This window comes from Cryptomeria japonica, chromosome 10 (genome assembly GCF_030272615.1).
Source record: "Cryptomeria japonica chromosome 10, Sugi_1.0, whole genome shotgun sequence".
NCBI classification, from domain to species: Eukaryota; Viridiplantae; Streptophyta; class Pinopsida; order Cupressales; family Cupressaceae; genus Cryptomeria; species Cryptomeria japonica.
This window is the reverse complement of record NC_081414.1, coordinates 674736251-674749371: the sequence shown is the minus strand read 5'-3', so window position 1 is coordinate 674749371 and position 13121 is coordinate 674736251. Positions and strand designations below refer to the sequence as shown.

Here is a 13121-nt window from a genome sequence, read left to right as displayed (position 1 = left end):
TGACTGCCTTTAACTGGTCAATTCCAATTTAAAAAGAAAGTGCACATTAAATTCTTTGTAACTTGCACATGCAAGTGTCACGTATCCTTTTCCTATTGAGTTCCAAGCAGTTGTAGTGTAGGCATTGATTTGACTAATTTGATTTTATTATTATTTTAATTATCATAAAATTAAATTATTATGGATTCTCATAAAATCATAAACTATATAGAGACTGAAATCTAAATTAAATTTTAAGAGAACATGTATATTATCATTTCTATATAGTTGAGATCAATTACATTGAAATTATAATTTCATTTGTAAAAGTTAATATTGGTCATTTGTGATAGTTATTAAGGATTATATTGCAATTCAAGTTCATCTCAGTGTTATTAAAATAATATGTTAAAAATAAGTTGGAAGAATACATCTATAGTCTATTAATTTTAAAAGTATAATGTATAGGCTCTAGATTTACCTTTTTTGAGAGCACATGATTGAGCTTGATGTGAGATGGAATAGTTTTAGCTTGCCATTCACATACATTACAAGAATGAAATATTTGATACTTTATATCAAAGATGTAATATTTGATACCTTGTGTAGTCACACAAATCTATCCATTTTAATTAAATGAATATTTACTATTTATTTGATTAATAAACCCACTAGCCAACAGTTAATTAAATTAACATCTTCAATCATTCTCCTATTAATTAAATAAATTATTCAATTTATTTTAATTAATTCATTACACCAAATTCACAATCAATTAAATGAATAAATCTTATTCATTTAATTTAATCCCCTTTCCTCTTTTAAATAAAAAAAAAAAACATTTATTTAAATCATTAAACACCCCTCCCCCCGCTTGCATTCTCTTACAAATGCAAGTTGCAACCACAAGTTGAAATAAATTAATTTTATTTTAATTGAAATCCTATTTCCCTCACCCACCAAATCCACTTGCAATCCTAAATCCCCCTCTAGACCCTTCTAACCCCTTTCTAAACATTCCTAATTAGCCTAATCCATCCCCTAAATAACCCCTAAAGTCTTTCAAACCACTAGTGGCTCTTACATGACCCTTAATGGCTCTTACATAACCATTTATGGTTAAATCCACTTGCTCCCATGGTTAGAGACTTTACCTCTAACTCAACCTCCATTTAACTCATGGGTCTCTTCAAGCATTTATTGCTTTGACCATGGTTATTCCCACTAACTCTTGCACAAGAGTTTATCCATTGGATAAAGATATTATTTATTGGATAATGGCTTTATTCTTTCAACTCAACATTAACCTTACCTCCCAAGTTAACCCTCCAGTCATGTCAAGCATTTAATGTTTATTCCCTCTCCTCTCAACCCATCTCTTGTTGACATTTGTCATCCTAGGATTGGGTTGAAAGTCCTCACATGGATCTTAAGCCCTTCAATCCTGACCCTTGTTGAGATTACGCAATCTCAACCCTCCATTGCTCCATTTTACCTATTAATAGAACTCATTTCTTCATAATCCAGATCCTGAAAACTTGTATGCATTTAACCTATAGCGAATTTTAGAGAGAATTTAGCATAAGCATTTACATTTACTCTTTTGGACTAAAATCAACACTAGATTAGATAATATCTCATTTCTAGCTTGTTCATGTTTGCATTTTCATGAGCTTTTATTCACAATATTGAACCTCCATAAGACATCCAAAATAGTGCAAAAAGCTACTAAGAGCTACACTCATTTGGGAACTTGGAGAGGAGAGGAACAAGGAAGGAGCCACTATGAATATTTTGGTCAGCATTTCGAGGAATTTAGTTTACCTCTTTTGTCTTTGCATGCTTTCCATTTCTTATTTAGTATCTCTCTTGATATGCTTGCTTAGGATAGTATTTAATTTGTGATTTTCTAATGCTAACACTTGGTTCCTTGCTTGTTGTTTGTGTTTGTTATCCTAACAATATCCTTTTTGCAAAGCATCACCTTATCACAATGAAATATAGCATGCAACAAAATTTAAAAAAACACTTTAAAAACCAACAAGAAGTATTCCTAACAAAAGGTGAACTAAATTGAATCTACTCAACCCTTCTCATTTTCTACTTGTTGGAAAAGGTACCAAAAAAAAAATGATTTCAAAGGTAATTTTCAATGCTTTTTTTTTTAATTCTATCATGTTCAAAAAGAGAATTTAGAACATTTGGAAACATATTATTAGAGCGGGTTCTACTTCTCTATAATTAGTTATGTGGCATTTTCCTAGATATAGATGTCATACAAAGGAGGTTGTCATAAATTAGAAAGATTGAATATAAAACAAATACCGTGAGTGACATGATGACCATATAATTGAGACTTAAAATTTAACCATGAAGAGGTTGAGGACATTTATAGTGAGATAGACATGATAAATATAATAGAAATGAAAATGGGAGTTGTTATCACAAATGGGCTTTAATTTTGTTGGGAATCTAAATTCCATTGAGATGCTTAACAAACACAATTATGACAATATCAAAAAATGGAATGAGAATATTGTATCCCCACATCTTCATGACATTACATGTAACATTTCATAAGCACAAATAGGACATCCCAACAAGGTGGATAGTCCACATTAGAGTTCAATTATCCACCTTATGCAGTATCTCCAAAACAATAAGAAGCACCTATCAAAATTATTCAAGATCCATATAATAATCCCCCACGTGCAATATCTACTAAATAATAACAAGCATAAGTACCAAGTCATTAAAGAACAATAATATCTATCATTCCCATAGGTGTCGTGGAATAACTACCACATAAAATGAAAAAACTATCTATGCATCATACTCAAATCCCAATTCCTATGTCAAAAATTCACTACAATTGTTACATTACAAACAACTTTTCATTAATGCAATGGCACTCACTCAAATTGACTTTTTCAAACATTATTAAAACATACGTAATGTAAAAACTAATTGAAAATGATTGAGAACTACTTTATGAACCACACGAATAAATTATTGTCAATAGATGAATAAAAATATTTTGATTGTTCAATGCACCTATTTACCACATATGGTTGAGGCTACACAAAAATTGCATAGACTACTAAATTTTAAAGTTGCACTCAATGTTGCAAAAAACACACACATAAAATTGAACATTGATAATGATATTGACCAACTTCCCCAAAAACTCTTGTCATCTAGAGGCCAAGAAATCACGCTAACAACAAAAATATGGATTCAAACATGGCTTGTAAATGTTCTCCTTGAGAGGTCATAGATTTTATGTACGTAGTTGGCTTTAGACCACTTAATTCACCTTTTTATGTATTGGGGTTAATTGATAAATATAGAGGTCCACATGGAACTAAACCAACCTGAAAGTTATACCTACAATACTTAAATTGATATGAAATTGTGGAAAAATACAACTATCCATGACATGACCAATTACTCTAAACTACCAAATGCTAAACAAAGAAAATTTTGATAGCAATAAAACAACCAACCAACTTAAGATTCCTAATAACTACCAAATCACCAACATCACTAGTCTCAGTTAAGTTACACTTAGCCAAAATAGTCTCTTATGGCTTACTAAGAATCCAAAGCCACAAATGCATGCTTACCATGCTTGATTCCTAGAATATCCTTCTATTCCTTTCAAAACAAAGATTTCAAATAATGAGCAATCTAAAGAAAAGAAGCCTTCACCACTCAGGACAACCCAAACTGACCCAAAATTCAACAAGAGAAGAAGCATGCACACAAGAATGATTCCATGCTCCCCACTAGAAGTGTCAAACCTCCCTAGCATAAGAACACTGGAAGAAAATATGTGAAGTATGTATCCCTCACTAGCCTTACAAAGAATACAAATATAAGGGCCTTGGAAACCTCTCTTTCTCAAATTCTCCCAAGTAAGCCACCTACTTTGAGTCGCTAGCCAAAGAAAAAAATTACATTTAGGCCAAGAGAACATATTCCACACTTGCTTCCACCAAGGCACCTTGTCCTGGCCATACGACTGTCTAACCAATTCCAGATAATCCGCAACCACAATAAATTTGTCATTCAGATTTAGGCTCCACGATAAAGTATCCCTATCCCTTAAGGAGCTACAAAGTCTACCAGCAAGGATACCAATTAATTCATGACCCTCCTTCATAGAACCCCCAGGTGGCCAATCCTGAGGACCCTTCTAGCAAGTCACCTCCAATTGACCCTGCACCTTAGTAGTCTTAAATTCCTTCACTGTACTCTAACCAACAAGAGTCAAGACATCACAGAGAGATTAGAGATGAGGAAACTTGGAGACGATTGGAGGATGACCATCCCAAGAATCACATGTGCCAAAAAGGAGCCTTTGAATCCCTATTGCAAACCCCAAAAAGACCCTCCTTGATGAGCTTAGCCCCTCTTTTGAGAGTCTCCCAAATCATGGATCCCTTACCATCCAAAATATATCAAGGAACATCTTGGTTGCTAACCCCCCAAAGGTATTTATGATTAAGAATTTTAGCCCAGTCCTGATTTTGGCACGTAAACCACCTCTAGTATAACTTAGTTGCTAAAACTTGGGCAATCAAACCAATAGACCTAAGCCCAAGACCTTCCTCATCCTGAGGCCTACAAATGACCTCCCACCTAACCAAACTCCATTTTGTAGAGCAATGATTACCAGACCAAAGGAATTGGCGAGACGACATCAAAATCGTTAATAAGACTGGGAGGAGGAACTTGCACAAAGCATTTATAAAAAGGAAGAGCTTGCACCATTGACTTGAGGAGAGTCATCCTACTCGCCAAAGAAAGCCATCTCAATATCCAGTGACTAACCTTCTTACGAAACTTATCCAGAATCTCCTTCCAAAATATTCCACATTGAGAGCCCACACCAAGGGCGATCCCAAGATAAATCAAAGGTAGACAACCAATCTGAAATCAAAGAATACAAACAATTATGCTCTTAATAAGGCGAGGAGTGTTAAAGAAAAAATAGAAGACTTGGTCTCATTAACTCTTTGCCTAGAGGTATCCATATAAATGTCCACATCTTTTCTAAAATTGGCTACTTCATTAATTCTAGCCAAACCTAACAGAGTGGTATCATCAACAAACTAGAGATGAGAAGATGAAGGAAGACTATTGTACCAGGTCCAGCCCTGAATAAGTCCCAAACCAACACAAGACTTAATAAACCTGCCAAGCCCCTTAGCCATAATGATAGAAAAATAAGGGGAAAGGGGATCACCTTGTCGCAGACACCATGAGGAACTAAACAACTCAGAAGGATCTCCATTCACTAGAATAGAGAAATATGTCCAAGAAGCACAACTCATGACCCAATTAAACCAATCATCACAAAATCCAAAAGTAAGGAGAATTTTTTGAAGAAAAGACCATTTAACTTTGTCATACGCCTTGGCCATATCAAGTTTGATGAACATATCCTTGTCCTTAGAAGTGGCCATAGAATGCATAACTTTATTTGAAATCACAATCCCATCTAAAATCTGTTTGCCAGAAACAAACCCACCCTGCTCCTCAAAAACCAAAATCTTCAAGTAGGGCTTCAATCTTTCTGCAATCAACTTGGTGATAATCTTGTAAACCACATTACACAAAGAAATGAGACAAAATTGGTCCAGACTATTAGCATCATCAATTTTGGGAATAAGAGCCAAAAAGGTGGAATTCATGGCCCTCAACATCTACTTATTTCTCTTAGACTCTTGAACCACCTCTAAAACATCCAATTTAATAATCTCCCATAATTCCTAAAAAAAATCAATGGGAAATACATCAGAGCCAGGGGACTTACCCTTCTTCATTTGAAAGACAAAACCTTCCAATTCCTCCAAAGAAATGTGTCAAAGGAGAGCCTCATTCATCTCAATAGAAACCAAAGAGGGAATACAATCTAGGATAGTGGTTACCTCTTCATCAATATTAGGGGAATATTTAACAAACAAAGAAGAGAAGTATTGAGAACCCTCACGAGAGATCTCTCCCATAGAAGAGAGATGAACACCTACCAAAGAGACAAGAGAAGAAATAAAATTACTATTTCTCCTAGCTTAAACATAACTATGGAAGAAATCGTTGTTCTTATCACCTTCCTACAACCAATCAATACAAGATTTTTGCTTCCAAAAAATTTCTTCTCTAAGCTCCCATTCTTCCAACCCCTTAACATCCTGAACCTCCTCCCTACTTAGCTCCATAGAAAGCCCCTAATCACATATCAACCAAGTGATACCATCTAACCGGTCTTGAGCTACTCTCTTATTAATATGTAAATTCCCAAACCGATGCTTTTTTCACTTATTCATCTTATACTTGACATACTACAATATTTTAACAAATGAATACATGACCCTACTATGAACAAGATTCCATTCATACCACCAACCAGTTATCAGGTCATGGAGTGAATAATCATGCAACTGTGGACATGAGTTGAAATTTAAAATATGGGTTCTTTGAGGCCTTGAAAGAAATACCTAAGATTTTGATTGGCTAATGATCCGAGCCTTCCAATCCAAGATCTCCAAACTGGAAGTCCATCTATCCCCCAACCAGAAGCAAGATAGAAGAAACCTATCTAGCCTTTCTAACATAGAATCAGCTCTGCATCTCCTATTGTTCCATGTAAAGATGCCATTACTTGGCTTCACATCAATAATATGCAAAGTATCAATACTACCACGAAGAAGAATGGAAGAAGGGCTTAGCCTAAACAAGCCCCCTCTTTTCTCCTCCAAGCAACAAACTGCATTAAAGCCCCCAACCAAAATGCAAGGAAGGAAAGGCACAAGAGAATGAACAAATGTAATGTGCTCCCAAAGCTAAAACTTGCCCCCAAAGTCAGTAGGAGCATAAACATTAGTAAATAAACACATTTCACTTGATTCCAAGTGAGAGGAAACCATAGAGATAGATGATCGACTTGAAATCTACCAAAGAGGAGAAACCTTATGTGGGTCCCAAAAACAAGCCAACCTACCCGAACTGCCATGAGCCCCAACTCCTTGACAAAACCCATGAGACCAAATCCCAGAGGCTTTATTAAGTAACCCCTCAATAGCCAATTTAGTTTCCTGAATAAGGACAACATCAAGACAAAGAGACATAATTAAATCTTGAATAGCCTTTTGTATAGGGATGTTATTCATACCCTTAACATTCCAAGATGACACAATCATTTATGGGTCTGCGAGAAATGAGAGTCAATGGTCTTCATTGACCCTGACTCCACCAAAGTTTCACCAATTAACTTAACCTTCTCTTAATCCTTCTTGTGATCCACCTTTGAAATATTCTCCATAGGCCCCTTCTTTACAATTTTCTAATGTAGGCCCAAACCAAGAGAAGCCCCACCATGTTTTCCATTTTCCTTAACCTCTGATCCCTTTGGGGGGAGAGGAAATTATTTCCTTCTTTGCATCTACTACTCCCCAACATCTCAAAATTATTTAAAAGAGAATAAATATCCATATAGCCAACAAGACCTCCACCCTGAGATTCATAAAGAGGAGAAGTGTCCTATTAAGTAGTTAATTTCCCAATATCCAATATCAATATCAAGCATTCAAGAGAAATTGAGCATTTTCAGTCTATCATTTAGGGTCCTTTTTTGACCTCTCCCTTTGTTCTTGACTTTTATTGGTATTTAGCCCTCCTTATCTTCCACCATCAGTGCTTTTCCCTTATCTTGCTTTGATGGAGGATGAGTAATGCCATTACCAATATTCCTAATATGATTGGATTTAGGACACATCTAATGCAAATGACCATACTCATTGCAAACCCGACAACGGAAAGGAAGACTTTCATAATCAATTTGTTCGACCCAAGAGTTGGAACCCAAACAAATTTCCATGGAATTTGGTAAAAGTTTACTTAAATGGATTTCAACACATACATGAGCGAAGGCAATTACCTTTTTATCCAAGGTTTGGCACGATGGGCTAACAAGTTTTCAAAGTAACTAGGCTACTTTATGAAAAATATCTTCTCTCCAAAACTCCAGGGGGAACCATGGGAGCCTCAACCAAAATGGGACCCATAAAGGAAACTCCTATGATGGATTAAAGCCAACATGCCAAGGTTTTAGGAAGAGCCCAACCTAATTGTGGAAATATGTCCCCCCTCGAAGGCCTTATTTATGTCTGAAATGCAAGAAAAAATAACCAAAAAGTAACCACTAGTAACGAGCAACACCTCCAAATCTCCTTCAAGATTCCATGTTTGTCATACCCCAGATTCCAAGAATGGTAGGGAGACTTGAATCCCCATGAATTTACAGATCAACACATGATTGGAAAAATAAGTAACATCCTCCTCAATGACCTTAGGATGAATCAAAAGACCGAATCTATCTTCACTCCTAGCCAAGAAACCATTCACCTTCACATGCCTAAACTCTCCCTTTTGCGAAGACGCTTCACCAGAACCAAAACCATTCAATCCAAATATATGATTATGATGTATAATAGAAGGAAAGGAGCTTCCCATCACAACATCTTTGAAAAAAAGAGCTTGCCTTGATGGAGAACCCACATGCAAAGCCATGCAAGACCACACTGCGCAAAAATAACCTTTGAGACAAAACTAAGCAGTATCCACCCCTTGCATGCACCAAACACAGAGCTAAAAACAATGATGAAGGCCCTAGGCCACCAGACCAACCGAAGCAAAACCCAACACCAAGGGATCCATCCATTGCAACCTCCAAATAAAAGCCACACAACAATCAAAGAAAAACTCACCCCACCCCCCCGCAAGACCACCGAATAAACCCCTCAACCCAAACCACAACATAGTGAAAAGAAGGGCAAATAGAGAAGAGGCAACATGCAGCTAGGGCCTTTCAGCCCTAACCAACACCACAAACCACCACCTTCGCATATACGCCATCCACCAGGACCACAAAAGAATTTCTTCACAAGAATGTAATATTTGATACCTTATATCAAGGATATAATATTTTATACCTTGTATCGTAATGAAATATAAAATTCAACAAAATTAAAAAACACTTTAAAAACCAACAAGAAGCCTTCCTAACAAAAGGTGAACTAAATTGAATCTACTCAATCCTTCTCATTTTCTACTTGTCGCAAAAGGTACAAAAGAAAGGATAGGATTTCAAAGGTAATTTTCAATACTTATTTTTTGATTCTACCATGCTCAGAAATAGGATTTAGAACATTTGGAAACATTTTATTAGAGTGGGTTTTACTTATCTATAATTAGTTATGTGACATTCTCTTAGATATAGATGTTATACAAAGGAGGTTGTCATAAACTAGAAAGAATGAATATAAAACAAATACCATGAGTGACATGATGACCATATAATTGAGACTTAAAATTTAACCATGAAGAGGATGAGGACATTGATATTGAGATAGACATGATAAATACAATAGAAATGAAAATGGGAGTTGTTATCACAAACGATCTTTAATTGTGGTAGGAATCTAAATGCCATTGAGATGCTTGACAAACATAATTATGACCATATCAACAAATGGAATGAACATATTGTATCCCCACATCTACATGACATTACATGTAACATTTCATAAGCACAAATGAGACATCCCAACAAGGTGGCTAGTCCACATTAGAGTTAAATGATCCACCATATGCAAAATCTCCAAAACAACAAAAAGTACCTGTCAAAATTATTAAAGATCAATATAATAACCCATATGCAATGTCTACCAAATAATAACAAGCTTAAGTACCAATTCATTAAAGAACAAGAATATCTATTATTCTTAAAGGTGTCTTGGAACAACTACCACATACTATGAAAAAACTATCCATGCATCATACTCAAATCCCATATTCCTATGTCAAAAATTAACTACAATCATTACATTACAAATAACTTTTCATCAATACGGTGACACTCACTCACGTTTACTTTTTCAAACATTATTAAAACATACATAATCTAAAACTAATTGAAAATGATCGAGAACTACTAATGAATCACATGAATAAATTATTGTCAATAGATGAAAAAAAAGATTTTGATTGCTCAATGCACCTATTTACCACAAATGGTTGAGACTACACAAAAGTTGCGGAGACTACTAAATTTTAAAGTTGCACTCAGTGTTGCAAAAAAAAGCACACATAAAATTGAACATTGATAATGATATTGACCAACTTCCCCAAGAACTCTTGTCATCTAGAGTCCAAGAAATCATGCTAACAACAAAATATGGATTTAAACATGTCGCCTATTTACCACAAGTGGTTGAGGCTACACAAAAATTGCTCAAACTATTAAATTTTAAAGTTGCACTTAGAGTTGCAAAAAAAAACACACATAAAATTGAACATTGATAATGATATTGACCAGCTTTCCCAAGAACTCTTGTCATCTAAAGGCCAAGAAATCACGTTGACAAGAAAATTATCGATTCAAACATGGCTTGTAAATGTTCTCCTTGAAAGGTCATAGATTTTATGTACGTAGTTGGCTTTAGACCACCTAATTCACCTTTTTATGTATTGGGGTTAACTGATAAATATAGAGGTCCACATGGAACTAAACCAACCTAAAAATTATACCTACAATAATATTGATATGAAATTGTGAAAAAATACAACTATCCATGACATGACCAATTACTCTACATAAATCCTAAGGATAAATGCTAAACAAAGAAAAAATTGATATCAATAAAACAAAACACAAGACTTAACTTTTACAACTGCATTTATGTTTAAACCAACAAAGGGGCTTTGAATAAAGCTTCCATTTTCCTTTAATTGATATATTCAAGAATGAAAAAAATAATCTCTACATAATTATTAAGTAAAAAAAAAGAGTATTTCTTATGCTTACTTTTCTTATAATGAGTTTAGGTAGGAAAATTTTAATGCAACATTATGTAGACACTTTATTCTATATGCTTTACAAAATATTTTATAATCTAGTGCATTATGATGTATAGATGTATGTTGACTATCATATATTGATGTATCAACAATTCTTTTATGTTATCCATATTATATTTTCTTCACTTTATTTCTTTTGCTCAACTTAAAGCAACTTTTTATTGTCTATGATATATATTTTATCTTAAGATTAAGCACACTTTTTCATTATAAGTCCAATAACTTTTTGTTCAAATGTGTAAGAAAATTGAGAATTACATTCCAAGCAAAATTGAAGTTGTTACAAATAATTTTTTGATCAATTATAAGAAAACATGTAATACAAATTGCAGTGTCCTAAAATTGGACCCCTTGCAATTTTAATTGCATTTGGGTCTTCACCTTAGTGTTTGTGCCCCTTGGCTTGATTGAAGACCTAATTATGCTTATGTGCATTACAAACATCAAAAACCCTGATTGGCACCCCCTTGGGCACCTTGATCTTGACTCAAAATAGGGCAGGACCAAGGCGTGGCACCATGGTCCTCCCTAAAATGGCCCCTCTTTAAACTCATTTCAACATTTCAAATTTGAGCGGGATTTCCCTCTTCGTGTTGGCCCATGCCATAAAATTAATTAGTTTTCTCAATGGGCAAGTATATAAAGAGGATTTCCCCTCTCATTTGGAGATCCATCAATTAGGAAGAGCACACATGGTATCAAACATTCAAGCATTCGAGAGCGATTGAGAATTTTTAGTCTTCCTTCAAGCCTTATAGCAACAACAATGTCAAGATTCAAGCATTGAAGTGGAGATCTTCATCCTATTTCATGAAACCCTAATTCCATGTGGAGGCAAGCAAAACTTCACAAGGAGGTATAATCATTCAATTTTCAGTCTTAATTCAACATCTCCCTCAAAAGGAGAACCTTTCCTTTTAGTCATTTCAATTACATTTATCTTGATTTCATGGTTAATTCCAAAACCGGGGTTTGACCTAAGGCAAGCCCCTATTCCCAACCTATTTCCCTTTCTTTTTGTGTGCAGGAAACATGTGTACAGTTGTACTTCTCATAATAAGCTTTAGACATAGAGACAAAATAACCCTTTTTGGTGTGCGAAAAAGTCGGAGGACTATGTTGCCGCGTCTTGGTCCCTGCTTTTTTGGGGCATTTTCGTAGGGCAAATTTGAATCAACTTATATTATTCAGATCCAGGTGCATGACAAAATCTCGAACCTGTAGCTCATTATTTTCTTAGTTTTGTCTCCAAATTCAACACTTTACCTTAAATTAGCATTTCAACTTACAAAAGAGGGAAAAATACATCACAATCAATCAATTCACTTAGTATTTAGTCCTTATTGAATTTGTGACTGAATCTAGTGGATTCATTCCCTATTTTGAATGTAAAGGAATTCCACCCTAAAAAGCGAAAATTAAAATTTTCCCTTTACACAAACATATTTAAAATGTCATATACAATATTGTATGTATGTTAATGTTGCATTATACTATTATATAAAAAATGGATAAATTAAACAATATATCTCCTATAAACATGTAAAATTATACTCTCACATATATTAGATTACATATAAAGATTAATTTGGTGAAAATAATATTATCTTTTATATATGATATTAACTTAAATTTTACAATTCATATTTTATATTTTTACATTTTATAATAATATGTTTAATATTTAATATTTAATTTTATATTTTTAATTAAATTAAAAATTGAATATTTATATTAAATGATATATTTTAAATTAAAAGTTTGAATGAATAAGAATAATATGTAAAGTAATAATTTTAAATAAATATGTTAAATTATTTTTCAAAATAATTCAAAATAAAAATTAAATAAAAGTTAATTAAAACTTTATATTGTAATGCTATATATTGATTAATAATTAATGAAGAAATATTAATTCATAAAAAAATAATATGCGATTAAATTCTTATAGCCATCATGGGGAATCACGAATGAGGGATAACGCTTCCGTGTTTGTAAATGCAGTAAATCTGTCAGTGAGACAACACTTGTTCTCAGACATTTTTTCCTTATTCATACAATTGTCTGTTTTGGTAAATGCAGCAATGGCGTTTAGAAACGATCTGCTTGGCAAGACAAGAAAACTTGTCAAAGGTTTCGCCATAACCAAACCCATCTGGCTTAAAGCAATGGAAGAGTATTTCCTGCAACCTTCTCCTATTCTGTTTCTCTTTTTAGAA

At 34.1% G+C, this 13121-nt stretch overlaps 1 protein-coding gene across 1 annotated transcript in view; it reads left to right on the top strand.

The window, feature by feature from the left end:
• The first annotated feature begins 12843 nt into the window (after window positions 1-12843).
• LOC131077026 (uncharacterized) overlaps window positions 12844-13121 on the top strand; it is a 62864-nt gene continuing 62586 nt past the window's right edge. Inside the window, exon 1 of the mRNA XM_058014386.2 lies at window positions 12844-13078. Within this exon, the coding sequence (XP_057870369.1) occupies window positions 12873-13078 (206 nt within the window). The 5' untranslated portion in view covers window positions 12844-12872. The remainder of the gene's footprint in view (window positions 13079-13121) is intronic.